Source organism: Panthera tigris, chromosome D1 (assembly GCF_018350195.1).
Source record: "Panthera tigris isolate Pti1 chromosome D1, P.tigris_Pti1_mat1.1, whole genome shotgun sequence".
Classification (NCBI taxonomy): Eukaryota; Metazoa; Chordata; class Mammalia; order Carnivora; family Felidae; genus Panthera; species Panthera tigris.
The window spans coordinates 107,473,735-107,498,847 of NC_056669.1; the positions used below are offsets into that span (position 1 = coordinate 107,473,735).

Here is a 25,113-nt window from a genome sequence, read left to right on the forward strand (position 1 = left end):
GGCTGGCACAGGGCCCGGACCCACTGTCCTGGGCCTGTGTGTTGTCCTTGGGAGTCCTAGACCAGGTCCTGGGCCTTGGCGTCCTGTCTGTAAGGGGAGTGGCCATCACTTCCTGGGAGCCCGGGCTGGTTTGGGAGAGGGCCAGGTCGAGGGCTGGGAGGGCAGGTGCACTGGGCCCCGCCCTCTTAGTTCTCTGTATTGGGTTTTGTCTGATGAGACGGTTGGAATGCTAAGGGTCTGGATGATCTGGAGGCCCTAACCCCTCACGAACCCCCACGCTGGGGCTGAGTGCCTGGGGTGGAGGCAGGGAGATCAGGGTTTCCCCTTGGCTGCCTTGTTTGAGCATTTTCAATGCTTTTTTTCTTTTTTCAATTTGTATTTATTTTTGAGAGAGAGAGAGAGCATGAGCTGGGGAGGGGCAGAGAGAGGTGGGGACAAAGGATCTGAAGCGGGCTCTGTGCTTCGATGCTCAATCCGATGCGGGGCTCGAACTCACCAACCACGAGATCATGACCTGAGCCGAAGTTGGACACTTAACCAACTGAGCCACGCAGGCGCCCCTGCCCTGTATGAGCATTTGTAAAGGACTTCTCCCCCGGCCCCCCACCTCAGGCTCTCCTGTGCAGCCAGCCCCTGACTTCTTGAGGGTTGGGGGACAGGGACTGGATCCCATGTGCCGAGGCTGGAATCGGGTTCTTGAGGATGCCTCACAAAGGCCTCCAGAATAAAGGGGAGCGTGGTGATGGTGCCCCATTTACTGCTGGGGTCCTCCTGGCGAAGGCAGGGGTCCGGTGGCTGGGCCTGCAGACCTGAGCGGTGGGCAGTGCGCTGTGAGGTGGCGCCCTGGGACCCCTGGTCTTCAAACTGGGAAGTGAGATTAAGAGAAATGAGGACAAAGGGCCGGGGGGCGGGGGCCTGCAGACCTGGGGACACTCGAGGCCTCCTGTGAGGTGTAATTGGATCCCTCCGACCTGCCAGACACGGGGCATCTGCGGTCCTGACCCCGGGCCTGTTCCTCCACCTCCCAGGGCCCCGTCCTTTACATAAGGCCCCGGCAGGCTGGGCCGTAGGCCAGGCCCGCGGCCATGGCCTTCACAGACCTGCTGGACCGCCTAGGCGGAGTGGGTCGCTTCCAGGTCATCTACACGGGCCTGCTGCTGCTGCCCTGCAGCCTGCTGGCCTGTCACAACTTCCTGCAGAACTTCACGGCTGCCGTGCCTCGCCACCATTGCCAAGGCCCCGCCAACCACACTGCGGCCGCCACCAACGACTCGGGGGCCTGGCTCAGGGCCGTCGTACCCCTGGACCGCCTGGGGGACCCCGAGCCATGCCGGCGCTTCAAGGAGCCTCAGTGGGCCCTCCTGAGCCCCAACACGTCTGTCCGCGGGGCGGCCACAGAGGGCTGCAGGGACGGCTGGGTCTATGACCGCAGCGTTTTCCCGTCCACTATCGTGGTGGAGGTCAGCGGGGGCCGGGGGCGGGGTGGGGGGCTGCTGCCCGAGGCCGAGGCTGGAGCGTCCCTCTCTCCCCTGCAGTGGGATCTGGTGTGTGAGGCCCGCCCCCTCCGCGACCTCGCTCAGTCCATCTACATGGCCGGCGTGCTGGTGGGCGCCATCGTGTTTGGTGGCCTCGCGGACAGGTGAGCCTTTAGGGAGGAGGGTCCCAGCCACCTGAGCCTCTTCGTTAATTTTTCTTTTTTCTGTAATTTAAAAAAAATAGTTCTTAATGTTTATTTATTTTTGAGTGAGAGGCCGGGCACGAGTGGAGGAGGGGCAGAGAGAGACACAGAGTCCGAAGCAGGCTCCAGGCTCCGAGCTGTCAGCACGGAGCCCGACGTGGGGCTTGAACCCACGAATTGTGAGACCTTGAGCTGGAGCTGAAGTCGGATGCTTAACCGACTGAGCCACCCAGGCGCCCCTAACGTTCCTTTATTGAGGCTTGTTTGTGTATACATAACACATTCACACGGTTCAAAATTCCAGAAGGTAGGAGAGAGCATGCAGGGACCTGTCCCTTTCCCACTCCTGCCCCGCCGTCCAGTAATTTCTAGAGGGCAGCCTGGTTTCTGTGCATCCTACCGGCGATGGTTTATGACTTTATGCAGTCCAAGCCAACATGGACACGTGGGCACCTGCTCTGTCCCACCTTCATTATACAAATGCTGGCCCACCCCACGCATGCTTCTGTGACCGGCTTTTTCTTCACTTCGAGGCCTCTGCGTATTCCATTAGAGAGACCCCTCCCCGGGGCGCGTTCGTGGCTCAGTCGGTTAAGCGTCCGACTTCAGCTCGGGTCATGATCTCGCGGTCTGTGGGTTCAAGCCCCGCGTCGGGCTCTGTGCTGACGGCTCGGAGCCTGGAGCCTGCTTCGGGAGTCTGTGTCTTCCTCTCACTCTGCCCCTCCCCCCCCCCCGCCCTCTCTCTCTCCCCCTCCCCCACAAAAAGAATGAATGACTGAATGAGTGAGTGTATCATGGGGTGTGTGGAGAAGAAATGTTGCCCGCCCCCTTGATAGCCTGCGGCCCTCCCAGCCCAGCTAGAAAACTCTGGCCCTGGACCCTCACTGAAAAAACGGGGCAGTGTCAGAACCAGACTGGGATAACCCTGCTACCCTGAACCCTGACCTTTGACCCCTTTGTGGTGTGACAAGGCCCCAACCCACCCTGGCCTTCCCAACATGACCAGTTTCCATGAAGAGTTGACCCGGGGGTCCTGCTCCCAGTGGCCCGTGACTTCCGGGGTGAGGCCTCCAGCCAGCCAGAAGTTCGCACAGGGGACCCTCTCCTCACCTGCTGCGCCTGCCTCTGGACCTTGGCAGAATCCCTGCCTTTCCCTAAGCCTGAAGATTAGGAGGTGAGGGGTGGGGGGGCAGAGATACTCCTCGAGTGAAGGGGCCAAAGAGGAAATACATCCCTGCGTCTTCAATTTTCTTCCACACCACGCTTCTCCCTCCCTGACCAACCTCTGCCTCCAGGGCCTGGGGCCCAGCGGATGTTCTGTTATGAGGGAGGGGCCTGGGGGGCACTTCCTCTTGCCCTCCCTGCTGCTGCCACCTCCGACCCTAACCTCGTGCCCGGCGCCTGGCTCAGGCTGGGCCGCAAGGGCCCCTTGGTCTGGTCCTACCTGCAGCTGGCAGTTTCGGGGGCCGCCACGGCATACTTCGGTTCCTTCGGTGCCTACTGTGTCTTCCGGTTCCTGATGGGCATGACCTTCTCCGGCATCATCCTCAACTCCCTCTCCCTGGGTGAGTCCGGCCGAGGAGGGGCCTGGCGGGGAGGGGGGCTCGTGGAAGGGGGAATGGCCGCCCTATTAGTGCAGTCTTTCCTGTTGTGTTGTGTTGGGAGTGTCACCCGGTAACCTCCACTCAGAACCCCCAGCCTGGGGTTCTTGGGTGACCTGGGCTCTCAACCATGGCCCTGTCAGCAGTGAGCTGTGGACCCTGGGTTTCGATTTGCCCACCTGTATGCTGAGAGGGTTGAGTTATTTCCTGTGTGAATAAGTCAACGATAACCACTTAGTAAGCGCCTACTGTATGCCAGACTCGTTGTGGGCTCAGGGCGGGGACCCAGAAGGGAGGTGAGATACAGTGGCCCCCAAGGCTGTGGGGCTTATGTGGCTCCAAAAGGGGCAGGGTTCACCCAGGCCGCAAAGGTGGTGACTCCATAGCGCCATGGTGGAGACCTTGTGCCCTGGAAGCCAAGTGGGAACGTCCACCCAGCACCCCCGCCCCAGGCCGAAGTAACAGGGTCCGTCCTCACTCCAGGCTGGTTTCAGGCAGCTCCCGGTGGCTCTGGCCTGGCGCACTGTCAGGCAGCAGGAAACCCACGGTGGATGCAGGCTAGCCACCTGCGTTTGCTGATGACTTAGTTTGCTCCCGGGACAGGCTCAGGGAGGTTCTGAGGGATCCAGACGGCTGCCAAAGACGGAATGGATCTTTCGTTTCAGGGGTGGGGGAGATCTTGGGGCTGGAGAACCGGGAGGTGCCAGGCCGGCGCACCTGACAGCCCCCCTCCCTGAATCAGGACATCGAAGGTTGCACGAGCTCACTCAGGATCCCAGCAAATCCCAGCCCACTCGCCTCAGCCTTCGGGATGGGGTGTCAAGCCACAGCCCGTGGGATCTGAAGGCAGGAATGGACATGCATGGCCCATCTCATGCTAGAATCGCCTCTATGACACACACACACCCCTACATACACATGCACCCATATACACACACCCCTCCCCACACACATCCATGCACCGCCGTGTACCTGATGCTCCTCTAAGCACCAGAGACAGAGCAACGAACAAGGCAGATCTCTGCTCCCGTGGAGCCCGTGCTCTTGTGCAGGAAGAAAGATAGTAACACAAATAAGTAGATTATATAGTATGTTGGAAAGTGATAAGTGCTACAGGAGAAAATTAAAGCCCGCAAAGGAAATAAGCTTGGGGTGGGGGGCAGAGGGAGGGGGCAGTGGCCAGGGAAAGTCCTCACTGAGAGGGGTCACTGAGTAAAGCTTGCAGGAGGGAGGGAGGGCATCTGCCGCTATCTGGGGGGAAGGACATTCCAGGCAAAGACCCCCAGGGGTGTGTGTTTCTAGTGGGCTCCAGAGGAGGGGGTCCTTGTGGCTGGAGCAGAGCACGGGGTGGGGAGGGGGCAGGGGAGTGGTGATGGATGAGGTCAGGGAGTTGGGGGGCAGACCTTTAGGCCCTGTGGCCATTTACAAGACTTTGGCTTTCACTCTGAGCAAGACGGGGGCCACTCGAGGATCCCGAGCTGCGGAGAGGATCTGGCTTAGCATTTGCCAGGATCCCCGTGGGGGCCAGTTCCGGGGCTCCCGTGCCGGTCAGCAGGCTGCAGACGGGCTTGGGCCAGGGGGTAGCAGGAGGAAGCAGGAGGGGCTCTGCTAGATTCTGCCCGTGGAAGCAACAGGATTTGCTGATGGCCTGGACACACGATGGACACAGGAGCTGGCTGCTCATGGGGAAGACGTGTCCTCGTTAATCTGTTGTGGTTGCCTCCTAAGAGCGTGCATGATTCAACCAGTCCCCCATAGATGGGCTTGTAGGTTGTTCCCAAGTTTTGCTGTTTACAAAACAATCATGTAATTAAGAGCCATTCTATTTCCTTTCCTACCAACCATCTACATCTTTTGCCTGTTTTTTGTTCGTTTGTTTTGCCTTTTCTTCCTATTGATTTGTAGGAACCGGTCCAATGTTAGGGAAATTCACCCTCTATCTGTAATTTGAGTTGCAAATTTTTTGTTCCTTTGCTTGTGTTTGCTGACCTTGTGACCTGGCTCATGGTGTTTGTTTGTGTTTGTTTATATTCAGACGTTCCTGTGTTTATAGAGTCAAGTTTTGTTGATCTTCCCTTTGGTTGCTTCTGGGTTTTGTGACTTTCTTAGAAAAGCTTTTCCTGACTCTAGGATTGAAAAAAAAAAAAAATCTGCCGTGATTTTTCCTAACATCCTTGTGGTTTTATTGGTTATGTCTGATTCTTTGATGCTCCCTGTGTCTCAGCAGATCTCGGGAAAAATTTCAGGTGTCCACAGAGTCCCTATAAAGGGCACAGGTGAATGAGACAACCCCGTGGGCTATGAGTCCCACTGATCCTGTCCTGCTTTTCTCTGCAGTCGTGGAGTGGATGCCCACCCGGGGCCGGACCGTGGCGGGGGTCTTGCTGGGATACTCCTTTACCTTGGGTCAGCTCATCCTGGCCGGAGTGGCATACGTGATCCGCCCCTGGCGGTGGCTACAGTTTGCTGTCTCTGTTCCTTTCCTCATCTTCTTCCTCTATTCTTGGTATGTCCTGACAGAGAGGGGCGTGGGGCGTGGGGCGGATGACAAGTTTGGGGTATGCAGTGACCCACGAAAGAGGGTCGATGCCTGTGGAGGCCATGGGCTCACAGGTACGGCCCGTGGCTTATCGGGAAGCTCCAATAAAATCCCTTACACTAGCGTGGGGCTCCAGAATATTACAGCGGTTTTGCCTCATCAGTTCCTTTGCAACTCACAACCAGTGGGGAACCGAGGCACAGCCCAGGGAGGGCCCGTGCCTCATTTAAGCTACACACCAGCGTCACAACCAGATTCAAAACTGGATGTGTGGAAGTTACTAGATGCCCTTCAGGGATTCCCTGTCTGGTGCGCGCTGAAAAAGGCAAGCTGGCATGTCCCAGTCATCCGGATTCAGCAGGCAGCGGGAGAGGTCACCTTTCAGGGTCCGAAGGAAGGGGAACGAAGGTGTACTTGGGTCTGGAGAGTGGGTTCCGCTCAACGCTGCCATTCTTCGTCCTTCTTTTTGTCACAGGTGGCTGCCAGAGTCATCCCGATGGCTCCTGCTCCATGGCAAGTCCCAGCTAGCTGTGGAGAACCTTCGGAAGGTGGCTGTTATGAATGGGAGAATGGAGGAAGGGGAAAGGCTGACCAAAGAGGTGGGCAGCAAGGGTGCAAGGAAGAGTAGGAACCATTTCTTTTTTTTTTTTTTTTTAATTTTTTTTTTCAACGTTTTTTTTTTTATTTATTTTTGGGACAGAGAGAGACAGAGCATGAATGGGGGAGGGGCAGAGAGAGAGGGAGACACAGAATCGGAAACAGGCTCCAGGCTCCGAGCCATCAGTCCAGAGCCTGACGCGGGGCTCGAACTCACGGACCGCGAGATCGTGACCTGGCTGAAGTCGGACGCTTAACCGACTGCGCCACCCAGGCGCCCCAGAGTAGGAACCATTTCTAATCTTGCTGGTGGCCGGCCTCAAGATGTACCAGGATTTAGTAGCTTCCCAGGACTCGTCCACCATCCAGGTGGAGAGGCGGCGGAATAAGCAGAGTAGGATGAGTTCCGGTCTGGCCAAAACGTTCGCCATCGAACGGCTGTGTGATCTGAGATAAATAATTTAACTGCTTTGTTGATCAGGCCATCCATCTATGCCATGGAGGGGCGGGGGGGGGGGGGGGACCGCATTCCCATCGACGCCTTGCTGAGACTTAAATACAATAACAAAATAAAATGAAAACATTAACATAGAAATCATAAGGTGAAATTATCAAAGAATCAATAATAAAAGTACCATGTATTATAAATACCCTCATAAGATAATTACCATTTATAAGACAGTCACCAGTTATTATAAATTAAGTACCATTTATCGAGCCCCGTGTTAGGCACCATGTAAGGTACATAGTTTTATTTATTTATTTATTTGTTTGTTTATTTATTTATTTATTTAATCTGAGAGAGAGAGAGAGCACACGAGTGGGGGAAAGAGGCAGAGGGAGAGAGAGAGAATCTTAAGCAGGCTTGATCCACCCTCCTTTGACCGTGACCTGATCAAGAGTCTGACACTCAACCAAATGAGCCACCCAGGTGCCCCCATTATCTCATTTAATTGTCACTGTAGCAGATAAGGAAACTGAAGTTTGAATGCATCACGTCATTTGCCTAAGAACACACGGTGGGGAGTGGCAGAACCACGTGAAACCCCTACCCCTGACCACTGGCCAAGCCAATCTCAGATCCTCTACCAGAAGTGAGGCATGAGGGTCTCTCTTGAACCACAGGTGGCTATTTCAGCCTAAGCAGCAGGCAGCTCAGGAGTCTTGGAACTCGCATGAGAGCCTCTGCTTCATTCTAAAGCTCGGGACACAATCTGTCGAGGGCCGTTGGTCTCAGGACAGAGAGGAGACTAGAAACAGCCATCTTGCCAGAGAACTCAACCTTGACCTTCCTCTCCACAGATGAAGGGACTCCTGGCAGGAAGATAGGATCCCAGATCCTTCCCTTCTGCTGATCAACCTTTCCTTGCCCAGGTGGTGACCTCCTACATCCAGAGTGAAATAGCAAGCGTCTGCCCTTCCAACTCAGTCTTGGACCTCTTCCGAACCCCGGCCATCCGAAAGATCACGTGCTGTCTCATGGTGGTCTGGTAGGTGATGTGCTCAAGCCCAAGTCTTTGACCTGAGGCCGGGACATGCCTTTCATCCCCACTTCCAAAGTCTGTTCTTAAATACTCTTAACGTAACAGGCAGGTGAGCCTTGTGAATTCAATCTTGTTTCATACTCTTTCTCTAGGGTCCTCTGACCCTCTGCTGGGCGCTGATATGTGGTCATAGATGAGACATCTGGGCTGACCTAGGGACCCCAAATCTGGGCAGTGGGTCTCACCTTGGTGGAGGGCCACCTGTTGAAATCACCCACACAGCTTTTCCCAAATGCACCTTGTCCCATCCTGATATGCCCTTGGGGCTCTCCAGGAGATTCTGGGAAGTGTCCCACTCTAGAAAAACACTTGGGGGTCCAGAAGGGGACAGACAGGGAAACGGTAATGTCTATGAGGTATGACAAGTGTCCTTATGGCAGTTCTCTTGGCTGGGGATGCTGAGTGCTTCATGCAGGAAATGGCATTTAGGGGGATTTTACAAAATGGCTGTGGAGTTTGCCACGTGAGCAGGAAGAAATTCACAGCAGCTGTGTAGATGGGCCTGAAGATGTAAAAGGGATAAAAATACAGGGACGCCTGGGTGGCTCAGTCGGTTAAGCATCTGACTTTGGCTCAGGTCGTGATCTCACGGTTGACGAGTTCAAGCCCCGCATTGGGCTCTGTGCTGCCGGCTCAGAGCCTGGAGCCAGCCTCAGACTCTGTGTCTCCCTTTCTCTCTTCCCCTCCCCTGCTCATGCTTTGTCTCTCTCTCTCTCTCTCTCAAAAATGAATTAACATTAAAAAAAAGTTTCTTTTAATGGGTAAAAATACAAAAGCGATCCGTTCCCCTTGGCACAGACTGGAAGCTGGCAAATCCTCAGATAAGGAGCTGATTTAAAAAATGGGAGGGGACCATTGTCATTTCACTTGACAGAATAATAGTAAGTGTGAAATAGGGATATTTGTGAAGTAGGGAACACAGGCTATGAATGACCTGTTCTCTGGAGCAGACCCAGCCCTCGGGTTTAGTGGGAACCAGCCAGGCAGTGATAGAAGACAGACTCCCTGGGTGACCTTGAACAAGCCAGCCAGCCTCCTGGTGCCGCAATTTTCTACTTAGATACCTACCCCTAAGGTCCTTTTGAGCACTAAACGTTTGGGGGTGCCTGGGTGGTTCAGTCAGCTGAGCGTCTGACTTCAGCTCAGGTCACGATCTCGCGGTTCACGAGTTCAAGCCCCGCATCAGGCTCGCTGCCGTCAGCCTGTCGGCACAGAGCCCGCTTTGGATCCTCCGTCCCCCTCTCTCTGCCCCTTCCCTGCTTGCGCTCTCCCAAAACTAAATAAGTGTTTAAAAATAAAAGAGAGAATGAGAGAGAGAACAAAACTTTTGGACACATAACCCCACACCTGGCTGGGGTTTAAGTGCTCAGGTAGATTCTATTCTCTGATTTAAGTCTGGAACTGTATCTGCTGTGCAGTGGAAATGTGGAATGGTCCACCACTCTGGACCTTGAGAGGGCTTCTGCCCCAACAGTGTTGCCCGTGGGGCAGTTCTGGCTCTGGGCAGCCAGAGAACTCCTCGGAACCCAAGTCAGGGAAGGGACGCCCTACCGCGGTCACCCAGCTGACCCAGGCTTTCCCCTGGCCTGCGAGCTTCCAACTTTCCTGTCTTCTTCCCACTGGGAAGAAACATCATAAATTAAAAATTCCAGGGTGGGCGTGCCTGGGTGGCTCAGTCAGTTAAGCGTCCAGCTCTTGATCTCAGGTCTTGATCTCAGGGTCGTGAGTTCAAGTCCCACGTGGGGCTCCACTCTGGGTGTGAAGCCTACTTAAAAAACCAAAAAAACAAAGAAACCAAAAAGTTCCAGGGTTGAAAGTCCCCTCTTGGATCCCTCTGGGAAGAATAAGCTAAGGCCCATTTCTGTTAAAAGGGAGGAACTTGGACAGCTAGTGACTGGGCCGCCCAGACGGTTTTCAGCGGGTGGGGAGGAACTGGTAGACTTTCACAAACTTCTGTTGTAAATGCTTTCTGTTAACTTGCATTTCTCTTTCTTCGCTGGCTTTTTTCCTAGATAAAACGTACGGCGTACTCATTGAGAAAAATATTTTCTTTTCAAACAGCTCAGAAACATACAGGCAGCACAGTGTGTTGGTTAAGAGGCAGGACTCAACTGTACTTCGATTAAAAAAATAAAACAAGGGGCGCCTGGGTGGCTCAGTCGGTTAAGTGTCCGACTTCAGCTCAGGTCACGATCTCACGGTCCGTGAGTTCGAGCCCCGCGTCGGGCTCTGGGCTGATGGCCCGGAGCCTGGAGCCTGCTTCCGGTTCTGTGTCTCCCTCTCTCTCTGCCCCTCCCCCATTCATGCTCTGTCTCTCTCTGTCTCAAAAATAAATAAATGTTAAAAAAAATTTTTTTTAATTTAAAAAATAAATAAATAAATAAAACAAAAACAAAAGAGGCGGGACTTGGAACCCGATCGCTTGGATTAGAATCTCAACTCTTGCCACTTACTGTCTGTGTGATCTCGGGCGAGTTACTTAGCCTCTCTGTGCCTCAGTTTCCCCATATGTAACATTGATGTCATAAAAGTACCTACCACATAAGTTGCTTGTGAAGATTAGAATTTAAAAAAAAAATTTAAGGTGTTTTATTTACTTTCGAGAGAGAGAGAGAGAGCATGAGAGGGGGAGGGGGCAGAGAGAGAGAGAGGGAGACACAGAATCAGAAGCAGGCTCCAGGCTCCGAGCCGTCAGCACAGAGCCCGACGCGAGGCTTGAACCCACTAAATGTGAGATCGTGACCCGAGCTGAAGTCAGATGCTTAACCGACTGAGCCACCCAGGCACCCGTGCTGCTTACTTTTAATAACTTAATCACATATGTAAATATCTGTACAGTGTTGTGTGAATCCAGCTCATGGCACATAGCAGCTTTGCAATACTTTTTGTGAATTTTTACTTAAATTCTAGTTAGTTCACATACAGCGCAATATTGGTTTCCGAGGTAGAATTTGGTGATTCATTACTTACATACAATACCCAGTGCTCATCATAACAAGTGGCCTCCTTAATGCCCATCACCCATCTAGCCCATCCCCCACCCACCTCCCTCCATCAACCCTCAGTTTGTTCTCTATTGTTAAGAGTCTCTTTTGGTCTCTCTCTCTCTCTTTTAATGTTGATTTCTTTATCTTTGAGAGAGCGTGTGCACGAGCAGGGGAGGGGCAGAGAGAGGGAGACACAGAATCCGAAGCAGGCTCCAGGCTCCGAGCTGTCAGCGCACAGCCCGACGCGGGGCTCGAACTCACAAACTGTGAGATCATGACCTGAGCCAAAGTCAGATGCGTAACCGACTGAGCCACCCAGACGCCCCCAGCGTGTACTCTTTTGCAACTAGTTTCTCTTGTTCAAGATCATGTTTGTGAGGCACCTCCAGGTTGCAGGATATAACTTAGTTATATTCCTTGTGTAACATTCCACTGTATGAATATACTATTTGTGGGGGGCTGAATAACGACCCCCCCCAAAGGCGTCTAATCTAACTTTTCAAAGTTTCTGTGAATATAAACTTTTTCCAAAATGTAAAAAGAAAAACCAACATCCGACAAAAACTCTACCCAGAATACAAATATATATTTATATTTATTTAATCATATGTTCTCTCTGTATATAGTTAACTGATGAGTAGTATCGATCCCTGTCCTAATCCCAGGAGACTGTGACTGTTACCTTACGTGATACGAGATAAGAGAAAGTGTATAAATTGGTTTCTGCCCCCAGTTCCTCCCACAGAACCCCTAAACCCCTCATCATTTCTTTTTTTTTTTTTTTTTTTTTACGTTTATTTATTTTTGAGACAGAGCATGAACGGGGGAGGGTCAGAGAGAGGGAGACTCAGAATCCGAAACAGGCTCCAGGCTCTGAGCTGTCAGCACAGAGCCCGACGCGGGGCTCGAACTCACTGACCGCGAGATCATGACCTGAGCTGAAGTCGGCCACTCAAACCACTGAGCCACCCAGGCGCCCCAACCCCTCATCATTTCTTAAGTGATAAGATGACTAGGAGGCATGTACGAATTTTGTCTTTGTTTTGGGCCCCTCCTCTTCCTGTTGACGTCACAGCCTCATGTGACCCAGTCAAGAGTTTTCTAGGTTCACCATCTTTGATGACACAGGATGTGGTGGTTGCAGGGGCCACGAGGAGAAAAATATCATTTGGGGTTGTCGGACTCTAGACCGGTTTCACATAAGGGAGCAGGGATGAGACCTTTGTCTTCCCCACCCTTGGAAAGTCATTCTTACCCCAAGATGAAAATAGGGCACATGATAAAGAGCAAACTGTTTTGGTTGGAGGGGGACAGAGATACTGAGCTGCTAGATCGGGGCTCCTGGGCGACTCAGCCGGTTATGCGTCCGACTCTTGATTTCAGTTCAGATCGTGATCTCACAGTGTGTGAGTTCGCGCCCCGCATCGGGCTCTGCACTGACAGCGCGGAGCCTGCTTGGGATTCTCTCTCTCTCTCTGCCCCTCCCCTGCTCTCTCTCTCTCCAAATAAATAAACTTAAAAAAAAAAAAAAAAAGCTGCTAGACAGCCAGGCTCCATCCATGACCCCTCCCTGAAATACGAGAGCCTTTCCGAAATGCCATGGGGGAGGGGTATGGCCTTGCAGCAGACCCCTGGGCAGAGGAGGGGAGATGAGGAGAGGGGTGGAAAGTGAGAGTCCAGGGCTTTTTCCATGAGAGTCTTTGTCCTCATCTGAGCCCTTCCCTGCTGTCCTTGGGGTCCAGGTTGCCCCACATTCCTGCCAAAACCATGCCAGAAAGGAGGCCAGGGGCTCTGGAGGCCTTACTAGGAAGGGAGCCCCAGTGTTCGCTCAGGAGACGGCAAGGCAGGGAAACACGAAGGATAATTGTGTTGTGTTTGGATAACGTGACAAAGTTGTTTCCACGATGGGGAGAGGAGCGCGGTTTCCTTCCCAGAATGCCTGTCTCCCCACCAGACCGGAAGTCCCAGGAGGGCAGGCCACGTCCACCTTGTTCACGGCCGTGTGCCCGGACGTGGTGGAACATTTATTTCCATGGTGTGAAGCAAGAAAGGCAGGAACGTGTACACCCGAGAGAACGAGGAAGGGGGAAGAAGACAGAGAAATAGCAGACAGAGGGGGAAGGAGAGCATGAGGGCTCAGCGTCCGGGAAGCCGAGGCAAAAGGAGCCCACCAGAAGGGAAGGGTCGGCGGAGGACGGGGTGGGGACAGAAGGACATCGAGAGGGGGTCCGAGCAATGCCCCTGATGTCCAGGCAGGTAAGGAGACTGATGAGGCAGAATTGGTCTTCCCAAGGTCAAAGTATCTACGCTAAAGCCAACAGGGACGCCTGGGTGACCCAGTCGGTTAAGTGTCCGACTTCGGCTCAGGTCATGATCTCGTGGTCAGTGAGTTCGAGCCCCGCTTCGGGCTCTGTGCTGACAGCTCAGAGCCCAGAGCCTGCTTTGGATTCTGTCTCCCTCTCTCTCTGTCCCTCCCCCGCTCACGCTCTGTTCTGTCTCTCAAAAATGAATAAACGTTAAAAAAAATAAATAAACAAATAAATAAATCATAAAGCATAGCAAACAAAGCCTACATCACGCTGCCTTCCCCTCAGTATTAAGAGCCACAGGGTGTTTTATCCTGGGTTTGTTTGCTTTCCAGAGTGTTCAAAATAGTATGTTGGCGGCCTTGCCTCTCAGCTCCACCTGGGAGGAGAAATCAGACCCGGATTTCCCGTGGACTCCCTCAGACCTTCCCAACAAGAATTACCGTGTCACCTTTCCAGAAGCGTCTTTGCTTTTTCTCCATCTCCCCTGACTCCTGTGGCTGGGGTGGGTGGGAGGGATGGTAGGCGTTTCTCTGTCGGGGGAAGGGGGCAGATGCCAGGCCCGCTTGGGGAGAGCCCACCGCCGGATTCTGTTTTCCCACCTCCCCTCCCCATACGCTCCTGAGGCCATGTGGTCAGCATGTGGTCCGTCGGCAGCAAAACCAGGCCGACCCACAGGGCTTCATGAGGGTCGTCAACCCCAAGCCCCCTTCCTCTGGACCTCGTTTTGTTTCGCTTTTCGTAAGTGTGGTAAAATACACGTAACAAAATTTAGCATCTTGGCCGTTTGTGGGTGTGCAGTTCAGTATTGCTGTGTTCCAGAACCCTCCTCACCTTGCAACACTGAAACTCTGTTTTAACCCATTAAACAAGCGCTCATTCTCCCTCCACCCGGCCCCTGGCAACCGCCGTTCTCCTTTCCGTCTCTACTTCAGGCTGTCTCTACTTTTGTCTGCTTTGGGGACCTCGGGGAAGCGGAAACATACAGTATTTATCTTTTTGTGACTGGTTAATTTCACCTCAAGCTTCATCCATGTCGGAGCACGTGTCAGAATTTACTCCCTTTTTATTTTTTGTGAGAGAGAGAGTGCACAAGTGGGGGAGAGAGGCACAGTGGGGGGCGGGGAGAGAGATGAGAGAGAGAGAGAGAGAGAGAGAAAGGGAGAGAATCTGAAGCAGGCTCCATGTTCAGTGAAGAGCCTGATGCGGGGCGCGATCCCACGACCCTGGGGTCATGACCTGAGCCGAAAGCAAGAGTCAGACGCTTCACCGAAGCAGCCACCCAGGGCGTGCCAGAATTTCTGCCTTTTTAAGGCTGAGTAATTGGCCTCATACGCCACTCGCTGTGTCTCAACTCATCTGTTGATGGACAGTTGGGTTGCTTCTGCCTTTCGGCTGTTGTGAATAACGCGGCTATGCACGTGTATGTACAAATGTCTCTTTGAGACACTGCCACAGGGATGTCGTAAATTTCCGCGGAGACCCCCCCCCCACCCCCACCCCCACCCCCACCGGGTGTGGGAACTCTACCCCCCTTTGCTGTCAGATTGGCCGTAAACCCCCTTGCCAGAAGCAGCCCATCTTCAGGTGCCGATTTCTCGGTAAACGCTGGGAGACGCGGTGGGGGTCCCGTGGAGTCTTTGCCTTGTTGGAAGGCTCTCGTTTTCTCCCTCCAGCTCTTAGACGTGAAGCTCAGATCAGCCACTGAGGGCTGGAGGTGGAGGGGACAGGGGAGAACACTCACATTCCAGAACCCACGGGCTTGGGGGAGCAGGTGGCTGGGCAGGCAAGCGGGGGGAGGGACCAGGGCTCTAAGACTCAAGTCAGAGACTTGGATTTGGTGGCGGGGAACGGGAAGTCGGGTGATATTCCCCCGAGAGAGGAGTCCTGTGTCTTTCATCCCGTGTGCTGTCCCCCCGGGTCCAGAACAGTGAACCCCGGGCTGGAGCAGGACCATTCTGCTGCTTCTTCCAGGTTCTCCAACTCCCTGGCTTACTACGGGCTGGCCATAGACCTGCAGAAGTTTGGACTCAGCATATACCTGGTCCAGGTCCTGTTTGGGGTCATAGACATCCCGGCCATGCTGGTAGCCACCACCACCATGATTTACGTGGGCCGCCGGGCCACAGTGGCTTCCTTCCTCCTCCTGGCGGGGTTCATGGTGATCGCAAACATGTTTGTGCCAGAAGGTGAGCCATCCCTCACCTTCCCGGCCTCCCTCCCCCCTTTCCAGGCTCCAAGCCTCACCCTCTGCCTCCTCTCCATGCCCCAGCCCCTCCTGAGCGCCCTGCTCCCTCCACTACCCCCTCTGCCTCCCTGATCCCTTCTGGAGCTCCGAGCACCCCCGACCCTCTGCTCTGCCTCCCCCCTCTACAGACATGCAGGCCTTGCGCATGGCCCAGGCGGCACTCGGCAAAGGCTGCCTGGCCAGTTCCTTCATCTGTGTGTACCTGTTCACGGGCGAGCTGTACCCCACAGAGATCAGGTGGGTGCATGGGGAGAAGCCGAGCAGCGCCTGCCCCGACCTGGAAGGCCCGGGAGCTCCAGGTCGACACCTGCTGGGCTTGCTGAAGCAGGACCCCCTCTCCTCTCTGCTCTGCCCCCTGGCACCCAGGCCCTGGCACTCCCAGCCCTCTGGGAGGTCTGGGCCATGGCCACTGACCGGTCCACACTTTCTAGGCAGATGGGGATGGGCTTTGCTTCGGTCAGTGCCCGCTTTGGGGGTCTGACTGCACCCCTGGTCACCACGCTTGGGGAGTTCATCACCGTCCTGCCGCCCTTGGGCTTCGGGGCCACCTCGATCCTGGCCGGCCTGGCTGTCTGCTTCCTGGCTGAGACCCGCAACGCGCCCCTGGTGGAGACCATCGAGGCCATGGAGAGGAGGTGAGGAGCCTCTGGGGACAGTGGGGTGGGGGTGGCCAGACAGGCCCAGGTCCCCCGTGACACAACCCGGGGCAACGAGTGTCCTCCTGCGGCTGCTACAATGTCATGGCGAGTGGGGCCGTACTGGGAGACTCGCGTAGGCCACGCCTGCGCTTGTGTCTGGGATCTCGGCTTAGCGTTCAACAAGGACAGAGCCGGCAACCAGTGTCAAAACAGAGCCCAGAATAAACCGTGGACCAGGCAAAGCAGGAATGTGAGCTGAAGTAAAGCGGGGCAGAGAAGCAGGGATGGCAGTTTGTGGGGAGGGGAGGTATCACATCCTGACACAAAGACAGGCCCGTGTGGCTGCCGTGGTGGCCTTCAAATTTGGCTCAGAGATTCCTGGCAACAGAAAGGGAGAGCCCGTTAATGACTTTTGTCCTACTGTCAGAGAGAAAAAGTGATACCAGTTCTCTGGGGAAAGTGAAACTTTTCTCAACAGTTGGCACCAGATGAAATGTCTCTAATGATCTCCTTAGAGAGGTCACCGAGTAAGGTGACAATGTCTTTGGCAATGTTTCTAAAAGTGCCAGGGTGGGGGCACCTGGGTGGCTCAGTCGGTTAAGCCTCCAACTTCGGCTCGGGTCATGATCTCGCGGTCCGTGAGTTCGAGCCCCACATCAGGCTCTGTGCTGACAGCTCAGAGCCTGGAGGCTGCTTCGGATTCTGTGTCTCCGTCTCTCTCTGACCTTCTCCCGCTCCCACTCTGTGTCTCTCATTCTCAAAAATAAATAAACATAAAAAAAAAACATAAAAATAATCCCCCGTGAGCATCCTACATCTAACCTGAGCCATGGCCTAGGGCTGGACTCACATAGATCAAGGACAAGGACATATGCTTTGGCAAGTCCTGCCAATTCTGCCTCCAAAATGTCTTTAGAACCTGTCCATCTCTGTCACCCCTGTGACCATCCCCCTCCTGGTCTAGATAACTATACAAGCCTCATAGCCTCCCCTGTCCCTTCCACTTTATTCTTTTTTTTTTTTTTTTAAGCTTATTTTGAGAGAGACAGAGACAGCATGAGCAAGGTAGAGAGAGAGGGAGAGAGAGACAGAGAGAGAGACAGAGAGAGAGAGAATCCCAAGCAGACTCTGTGCTGTCAGTGCAGGGCCCCACGAGGGGCTCAAATCTACGAAACCGTGAGATCATGACCTGAGCCGAAACCAAGAGTCAGACGCTTAACCAACTGAGCCACCCAGGTGCCCCTCCACTTTATTCTTTATATAGCAACTAGTGCAAAAGGCTTGCCATGTAAAGAAACACACCATTCCTCCTTGGAACCCTTCACTGGCACCTTTTTACATTAAAGGTAAAATCTGAAATCTCGGGGTACCTGGGTGGCCCGGTTGGTTGAGGGTCCGACTTTGGCTCAGGTCATGATCTCATGCTTTGTGGGTTCAAGCCCCATATCAGGCTGGCTGCTGTTAGCACGGAGCCCGCTTTGGATCCTCTGTCCCCACCCCACCCCCCACCACCCCCGCTCCTCTCCCACCAGAGCTCTCTCGCTCTCAGAAATAAATAATAAAAACATTTTTTAAAAATCTGAAATCTTAAAAAAAAAAAAAAAATCTGACCTCTTACAAGGCTCCCAGGATCTGGCCCCTGACGCCACCGAGGCTGTTCTCTCTGTCTGGAACGTTCCTCCCCATACTACCTGTTTAATTCCCACCCACACTACAGATATAGGTCCAGACGCCCCAGATGCTGGGCAAATATTCGTCAGGAACCCAAGCCAGAGCCTGTTTGCAGGTGTTCCGAGATGTTGCCTGAGGGACCCAAGTACATGAAAATGCAGCCGGAGAAGTGCCCTCCCCTGATGTTACTGCGATGGTTCTGATCCCGGCCATGTTTAAGATCACATTTTGCTTTCCCTGGCTATAGAGAAATCCCACCAATGCCAAATGAAATTCTAGCTGGGGTAACACCGCTTCCTTTGATCCTGCCAGGAACATTTATTCTAAAACTACCGTAGGTTGTTATGGATATGAACCAACAACTAAAAAATGATGGAGGCCATCTACTAAAAATAATTTTAATTTTTATAAAAGTTGATAACAAGGCCATTTTTCCCACAACAATTTGCTGACTGGATCTGACCTAGCTGGTCCTGCCAGGAGTGTGGAAAACTAAGTGAGCTCCAAAAAGGCAGGGAGCTCTCTTAAGCTCAACAAATGTTGCTGTGCTAGACAAGGAACTTTTTGTCCAAATCACAGGAGAGAAAGTCATTGAGACATCTCTCCCAAAGCCTCGCGTGTGTATTTCCTTAGAACAAGGATGTTCTCGGGGCGCCTGGGTGGCTCAGTCAGTTAAGTGTCCGACTCTGGACTTCTTTTTTATTTTTTTTAACATTTATTTATTTTTGAGAGAGAGAGAGAGACAAAGCTGAGGTGGGGAACGGACAGAGAGAGAGGGAGACAGGATCTGAAGCAGGCTCCAGTCTCTGAGCTATCAGCACAGAACCCAACGTGGGGCTCGAACCCACGAACCGCGAGATCATGACCTGAGCCGAAGTCAGATGCTTAACCGACTGAGCCAGCCAGGGGCCCCTATACCCTGATTATTTTGATTGCTCAATTTGTTCCAAATTTGACCAGTAGGACCCTTTTGACTTCTGTGTTCCCTTAAAATTCTTTAAGCACGTCCCTCTTTTCTGGCACAACCAGACAGTCTAGGCTCATCGCTTCCCTGCGGCTGTCCCGGGAGCGGCCATTTCTCTGAGCGTCCTGGTTCATTTAATAGAGAATCGTATTTAGAAGCCAAGATCCAGGTGAGAGGGGCTCACCGTTACTGGGGGTTTTCTACTCTCAAGCCCTCTCAGGGAACAGAAGCGGCGAATATATGAATATACATATAGATCACACACCTGTGTATCTGTTTTTCCATATCCAGAGATCATACTGAAAACGATGAGCTCACACCATTACCTCCAACCTCAATCTGACACGCCCCACCGCCAGTTTCTGCCTTCTCATATTGAACTCCCTTCCCCCATAATGGCTTGAAGACTGAATTGTTCAGGAGGGGAAGGGAAAAAAGGTTTCCATATATTCTCGATGGCACAGGTTGTTGTTCTCCTCAATAGACCTCCAACCTCATATCCTCACATCTATGCTTCCCCTTGAGCGAGTGTAACCATGCCAAAAGGCAGACTAGCTGCACTCAAAGTCTATTTGCATTTCACATAAACTTTTGCACACAAAATTGAAGCCTGTGACTTATTAAGGAGGAAACAGCCAGATCTGGGGCAACAAAGCCTGCTTTCGAGTAGGCACCAAGCAAGGGCACGTCCAGATGGAGCCCTGCCGTAAGTGAGCCAAGAAGAGTGCAGGACACAGGGAGATTTGGAGAGTTCTGGAGGTCAAAGATTTGAGCTGGTGTGTAATTTAGGCTTTTTGACATCTGATCTATGTATTAAATTATTATTCACTGAGTTCCTACTGTGTGCCAGACACAGTGCTCAGTGTCGGTGTAGAGTGAACAGAAAAGATGTGATCCTTGACCTCTTGGAGGTTACAGAGTTAAGAGAGGCACGTAGAGAGCAAATACACAAAAATAAATATGTAATTAAGAGAGAATAATCGAGGGGCGCCTGGGTGGTGGCTCAGTCGGTCAAGTGTCGATTTCGGCCCAGGTCACGATCAGTTTGTGGGTTCAAGCGCCGCGTCGGGCTCTGTGCTGACAGCTCAGAGCCTGGAGCCCGCTTCGGATTCTGTGTCTCCCCCTCTCTCTGCCCCTCCCCCACTCACACTCTGTCTCTCTGTCTCAAAAATAACATAAATGTTAAAGAAAAAAAATTTTTTTAAAGAGAGAATAATTGAGTGGTTGGGGATGCCCCTAGACTTGAGAGAGATGGAATGAGCCAGGCTGAGAAGGGCAGGCGTGTGTTCCTGGACAAGGGAACACCCAGTGAAAGCCCCTTGAAGTCCCAGAGAGCTGGGAGGAGCTGAGTGATGAACCTGAAAGGCCAGCCTGGAGAGGGGCAGGGGCAGCCCTAGAGACGACTGAGAATTTAGGCTTTTAAATCAGTAGAGAAACGACCGCAGGACTTGGAGGAAGGGATTGATGTGATCTGATTTTTAAAAACCCTTTCTGTCTCCTTTGCATTAGTAAATCTCAGCCTAAATGGGGCCTTGGGTTTAGGAATTTAGACCTTTCTACATTATCACCCCCACCCCCACTGCAGAGACCTTTTTGCATACACATTTTTTTCCCTAATCACACCCCCTCCCTCCCAATAACATTTTAATGCCACAGATATACTGTGTATCTATTCACGAACCGTGACCCTTTGGAAGACCACAAGCCATTGTAATATCTCAGATTTTTTGTCCCCTCCCCTGTACCAAGAACCACTTGTTGCCCCCTGGGGGCAATATCTCCCCCGAGAAGATTCATAGACAATGATACCTGTTCCGTCAGCCGTAGGACTCCTTGTAGTTAAGATTTTTAGAACCTCTGAGGGGCTTATAATTAGATCCACATTCAGTATGTCCCTGCAAGGTTCCCAAGTGTTCTGGTCCATGGGCTTCTTCCGGAACCTGTAAGGAGCTCTTCTTGGCAATTCCCTTCCAACCAAATATGAGACAGAAACGACTCAGCTTGTTCTGGTTTGGTAGGAAATAGTGATGCTGGGGAACCAGAGACAAGAGATAGCCTCTCTCATGAGTCAGTCGAGCGGAGTTTTTGATATTTGAGACAATAAGAATTCAAGAACTCCTCAGCCAATTTCGTTTTCCTCAATTTCTAATCTCATCAACTAATTACGAGTGCTGGTCACAGGCCTTGGGTGTCGAGGATTAAGAGAAGAAAATGGCTCGTCCAAGGTTCAAGTTACCCATCTCCAAGATGGCCGCAAGCTGAGAGGGATTCCCTGTAACATACCTTCTAATGCTGGTTCCCGGAGTAACGATGGAAGGGAACTTCCTCCACTTCACAGGCTGACGAAAACCCATTTGTAAATAAATTATTTCTATGTTAAGTTGCCAGATCCTTCATGAATCACAAGACTAGATAGATAGTGTTTCTTCAGAATGGCCTAAATGCCTGGTGTGGGGTTGGGTCAACCTCTGTGACCCAGTTGGACTTATGCCCCAGATTTTTAGGGCGACATAGCAAGGGAACAGTTGACTAATAACCCTGTTCAAAAAACCCTTTTAAGTAAGACTATCACATTCACAAAGAAGGAAATGCTGATCGAAAATAAACAGAAGAGAGGTAGTGAGGTCAGTCATAATGAGAGAAATGCAAATTAAAACAGGGGAGAGGTCATTTTAAAATACCCAATAAGGGAAAAAAAAAAAAAAAAAGGAAACATAGTAGTAGTCAATTAAGATGTAGGGACAGGAAGGAGGAAAGTCCTGCAACTTTTCTGGAAGTTTCTTTGGCATTGCTGTTCACGAGATGGAAAATTTTTCATATTCTTCTAAGCAGCAATGACATTTCCAGGATTCTGCCCTAAGGAAATAAGCTGAAATGTGGCCATTGTATGTGACATAAATGTTTATTTACAAGGCTATTCATCACCATGCTTGAGGTATCAGGAAAAACATGTCAACTCTCCAGATCTCCAACAATTTAAATAGATTATGATATATTGTGCAATAATTAAAAGTTATGTTGGCGAAGAGTTTTTGAGGGCATGGGAATATTTACAATATACGGTTAAATAGTATATTAAAATAATTATGATAGTTTCTTTTTTTTTTCAACGTTTTTTATTTATTTTTGGGACAGAGAGAGACAGAGCATGAACGGGGGAGGGGCAGAGAGAGAGGGAGACACAGAATCGGAAACAGGCTCCAGGCTTCGAGCCATCAGCCCAGAGCCTGACGCGGGGCTCGAACTCACGGACCGCGAGATCGTCACCTGGCTCAAGTCAGACGCTTAACCGACTGCGCCACCCAGGTGCCCCGATAGTTTTTTAATTATGTCCGGAAATAGAGACTCGAGGGGTGCCTGGCTGGCCCAGTTGGTAGAGCATGTGACTCTTGATCTCAAGGTCATGAGTTTGAGCCCCATGCTGGGTGTGGAGATGACTTAAATAAATAAACAAAACTAAACAACAAAAAAGAAACAAAACAACAACAAAAAAATAGGGGCTCAAAAGAGAGAAAGAAATAGGTTAAAATGGTGACAGTGGTTGCCTCAAAGTATGAGTGACGTTTAATTTTTTTTCCTAGCTGGTTTACATTTTAAAAATTATCTCCAGGTGTCTGGTTGGCTCAGTCAGAAAAGCATGCGACTCAGTCTCGGGGGACTGAGTTTGAGCCCCAAGTTGAGTGCAGAGACTACTTAAATAAAACTTAAACAAATTTTTTCAACATAAAAATTATCTTCAAGTTGTCTATATTGAGCAGGTTTTCTTTGGTAATTAAGGGGGAGAGGCACACAAGGAAAGCATTTATAAGCCTTCAGTTAAGTCGTTTCCCAGACACAGGGTAGCCCCTCTGGGGGCCTAGAAGCTAGGGAAGGGTCTGACGCTTCTTAAAGCCTGCCATGATCTTGGAAAGACCCAGATGAGAGGCAGCAGGGCCTAGACAAAGTCCCAAGGATCCAATCAGTGACCTTCCATGGAGCTTCTCCCACTGGTACTGGGAGCTTAGAGAGGGGAGGGATGGGGGATGGGCTCTCAGCCTTGCAGCAAGAGGTCTGGCGCTCCACCAAGGCCAAAGCCCAGGCCATTGGTTAACTGGGACCTCCTGCCGCCCTCTCCTCCATGGTGAACACCAGTTGCATGGCTGACCCCGGCATGTTTTTAACGCTGACTATATTATATTTCAGACATTAAAAAAAGAAAGAAGACCATGGACTTCGGGTCACACAACAGGCTGCCTCTGGTCATCTTGCTCATAAGATGACTTTTAAAAGTGATATTGAGCAAGCCTAACCATTGTAGCAGTTGGATCTGGAGAATGTGTGCCTCTGGGTTTTTCGGAATTATCTTTGAAAGAGATGGGGAATCTATCGCCAGAACTGGGGAGAAACTGGCAGGCGGGACATAAGGGCCGTCCGTCAGCCCCCGCAGGCACACAACAGATACAACAGATAAGCTGGATGGACCGAAGGGGCAGAGTCAGGAAAGGCTTCAAGTCCAGAAAAGACACATGGAGGACAGCAAAGCGAGAAGAAAAGTGTTTCTTTGTGATTATCGAAGCAATAATCACACACAAAAATGGCTTAAACGATTGAACTAAGAGATTAGAAATAAAAGAGTTACAAGGTAAGGATAAAAACACTGATGAAACATTTTTTTTCATGTTTATTTCTTTTCAGAGAGAGAGAAAGAGAGAGAGAGAGAAAGCATGAGCAGGGGAGGGGCAGAGAGAGAGGGAGACAGAGAATCCAGAGTGGGCTCCAGGCTCCCAGCTGTCAGCCCAGAGCCAGACACGGGGCTCGAACTCACCAGCCGTGAGATCATGACCTGAACCAAAGTCGGACACGTAACCGACGGAGCCACCTAGGCGCCCCAGACACAGATCCTTTCAAAGAAACACGGATAAAAGAGAAAAGGGCAAAACCGCAGCCGGTCAAGCAGAAAGCCCCAAGGGACAGCTCTCGGACTTGGAGGCTTTCCTGGTGACCTCCCTGCCATCTCCCATCCCCTCACTCTTCTCCCCGCTTCCAGGGATGGCTGACTCTCTACCTGGGTTGGGGGAGAAGGACCTTGGTAGTGCCCACTCCCCCAGGGTCTCTGCCGGAGCGCCTGGTCCGCAGGGAGCCGAGCCCGGCACCTGCAAGTTCGTTGAGCCTCGTGCCCCATTCACCAGTTGGGTGACCTTGGCACGTCCTCACTGGAAAACTCTTTGACCTTGCGCTCTTTCCCTGAGGTGCCCCGTGAGAACTAGAGGGAGGGCTGCTGCGGCCCCCACCTTCCTGGGGACAGCAGCGACGCATGCCTTGCACGTAGCACAAACACACCCATGAATGCTGCGCACACACCGTCTGCTTCTCACCCCTTCTTTTCTGCCTCTCCGTCTCATTTTTCCATTTGCCTTTTCATTTCAACAGAGTCCGACAAGGTCTTCGCAAGGAGGATGCAGAAGAGAAGACGGAAGAAATTTCTCTCCAGCAGCTGGGAGCTTCTCCCCTCAAAGAAACCATCTAAGCTGCCAAGAGCCTGGAGCTTGCTGGCCGCACCTTCTTCGGTGTTTAGACACCGCTGGGGCTTTTCCTGACAATGATCAGGGGTGAGGTTGGCCAAGGACCGTGGTGGCCCGGCGAGTCCGTGCCAAAGAGCTGCCTACAAACCAGAGCTGTGGCGACTGGAAGAAAACCGACCAGCGGCAGCCAACTGGCGTCCCAAACATGCAGAAAGTCAAGAGAAATATGCCCAGGCACCAAAGGAGGAACTGTTTTCCCTTCCGTCCTTGAATCCGCCCCCTTAAGACCTCTGTTCATTCTTATCCCACCTCAAAACACCGTCTTGGCAGCGTTAGGGTGGCTGACATTGCTACCCCTGGTTGTCCCTGGAACAGCCCCACCCGGCTTGTTCTTGAGAACCCATTCTGCTCCACTCATGGGGCCTTTCCTCTTTCTGGCCGCATATGCAATTAAAGCTCTCTTCCCCTGTGTCTGTGACTTACCTTCTCAACTAGCAAATGTGGGACTTGCACGTGGCACGTGCTTTACGTGCTTAATAAGCAGTTGGTGAATAAGCGGTGAAACCAGACTTGGGAGACGGAGAGACCTCTAGCCCTCAGCTGCATTCCTCGCAGCACCACCTTGCAGAAATGGGATGTGGTTTGCTTCTCCACAAGTCTTGCAGAGAGACAAATCCCTGGTGTGGGACGGCATCCCTCTGACCTTGTGCCTGCCTCCCTGACCTTGACCTTCACTGGAATTCAGATTAGATTTACACCAGGGATTCAAGTCCTGGCTCATTTCGTAGTCTTGGGCAAATTTCCTTGTCTAATCCCTTCTTCCTGGAGCGGCCAGGGAA

General features: G+C 52.0%; 1 protein-coding gene across 1 annotated transcript; it reads left to right on the forward strand.

The window, feature by feature from the left end:
• The first annotated feature begins 1,085 nt into the window (after positions 1-1,085).
• LOC102954314 (solute carrier family 22 member 20) lies at positions 1,086-24,862 on the forward strand. Its single transcript, XM_042957579.1, has 10 exons — positions 1,086-1,460; positions 1,536-1,639; positions 3,089-3,243; positions 5,617-5,785; positions 6,294-6,417; positions 7,790-7,905; positions 15,227-15,441; positions 15,629-15,737; positions 15,932-16,135; positions 24,183-24,862. Exons 1-10 carry the CDS (start codon positions 1,086-1,088, stop codon positions 24,277-24,279), a joined length of 1,668 nt encoding a protein of 555 aa, XP_042813513.1. The 3' UTR covers positions 24,280-24,862.
• Positions 24,863-25,113: the final 251 nt, after the last annotated feature.

Bases quoted from the DNA above. Each gene is read 5' to 3' on its own strand.
- LOC102954314 (XM_042957579.1), top strand. From the start codon at position 1,086: ATGGCCTTCACAGACCTGCTGGACCGCCTAGGCGGAGTGGGTCGCTTC. The intron at 1,461-1,535 runs GTCAGCGGGGGC...TCTCCCCTGCAG, and splicing joins CGTCCACTATCGTGGTGGAG to TGGGATCTGGTGTGTGAGGC. The intron at 16,136-24,182 runs GTGAGGAGCCTC...TCATTTCAACAG, and splicing joins ATCGAGGCCATGGAGAGGAG to AGTCCGACAAGGTCTTCGCA.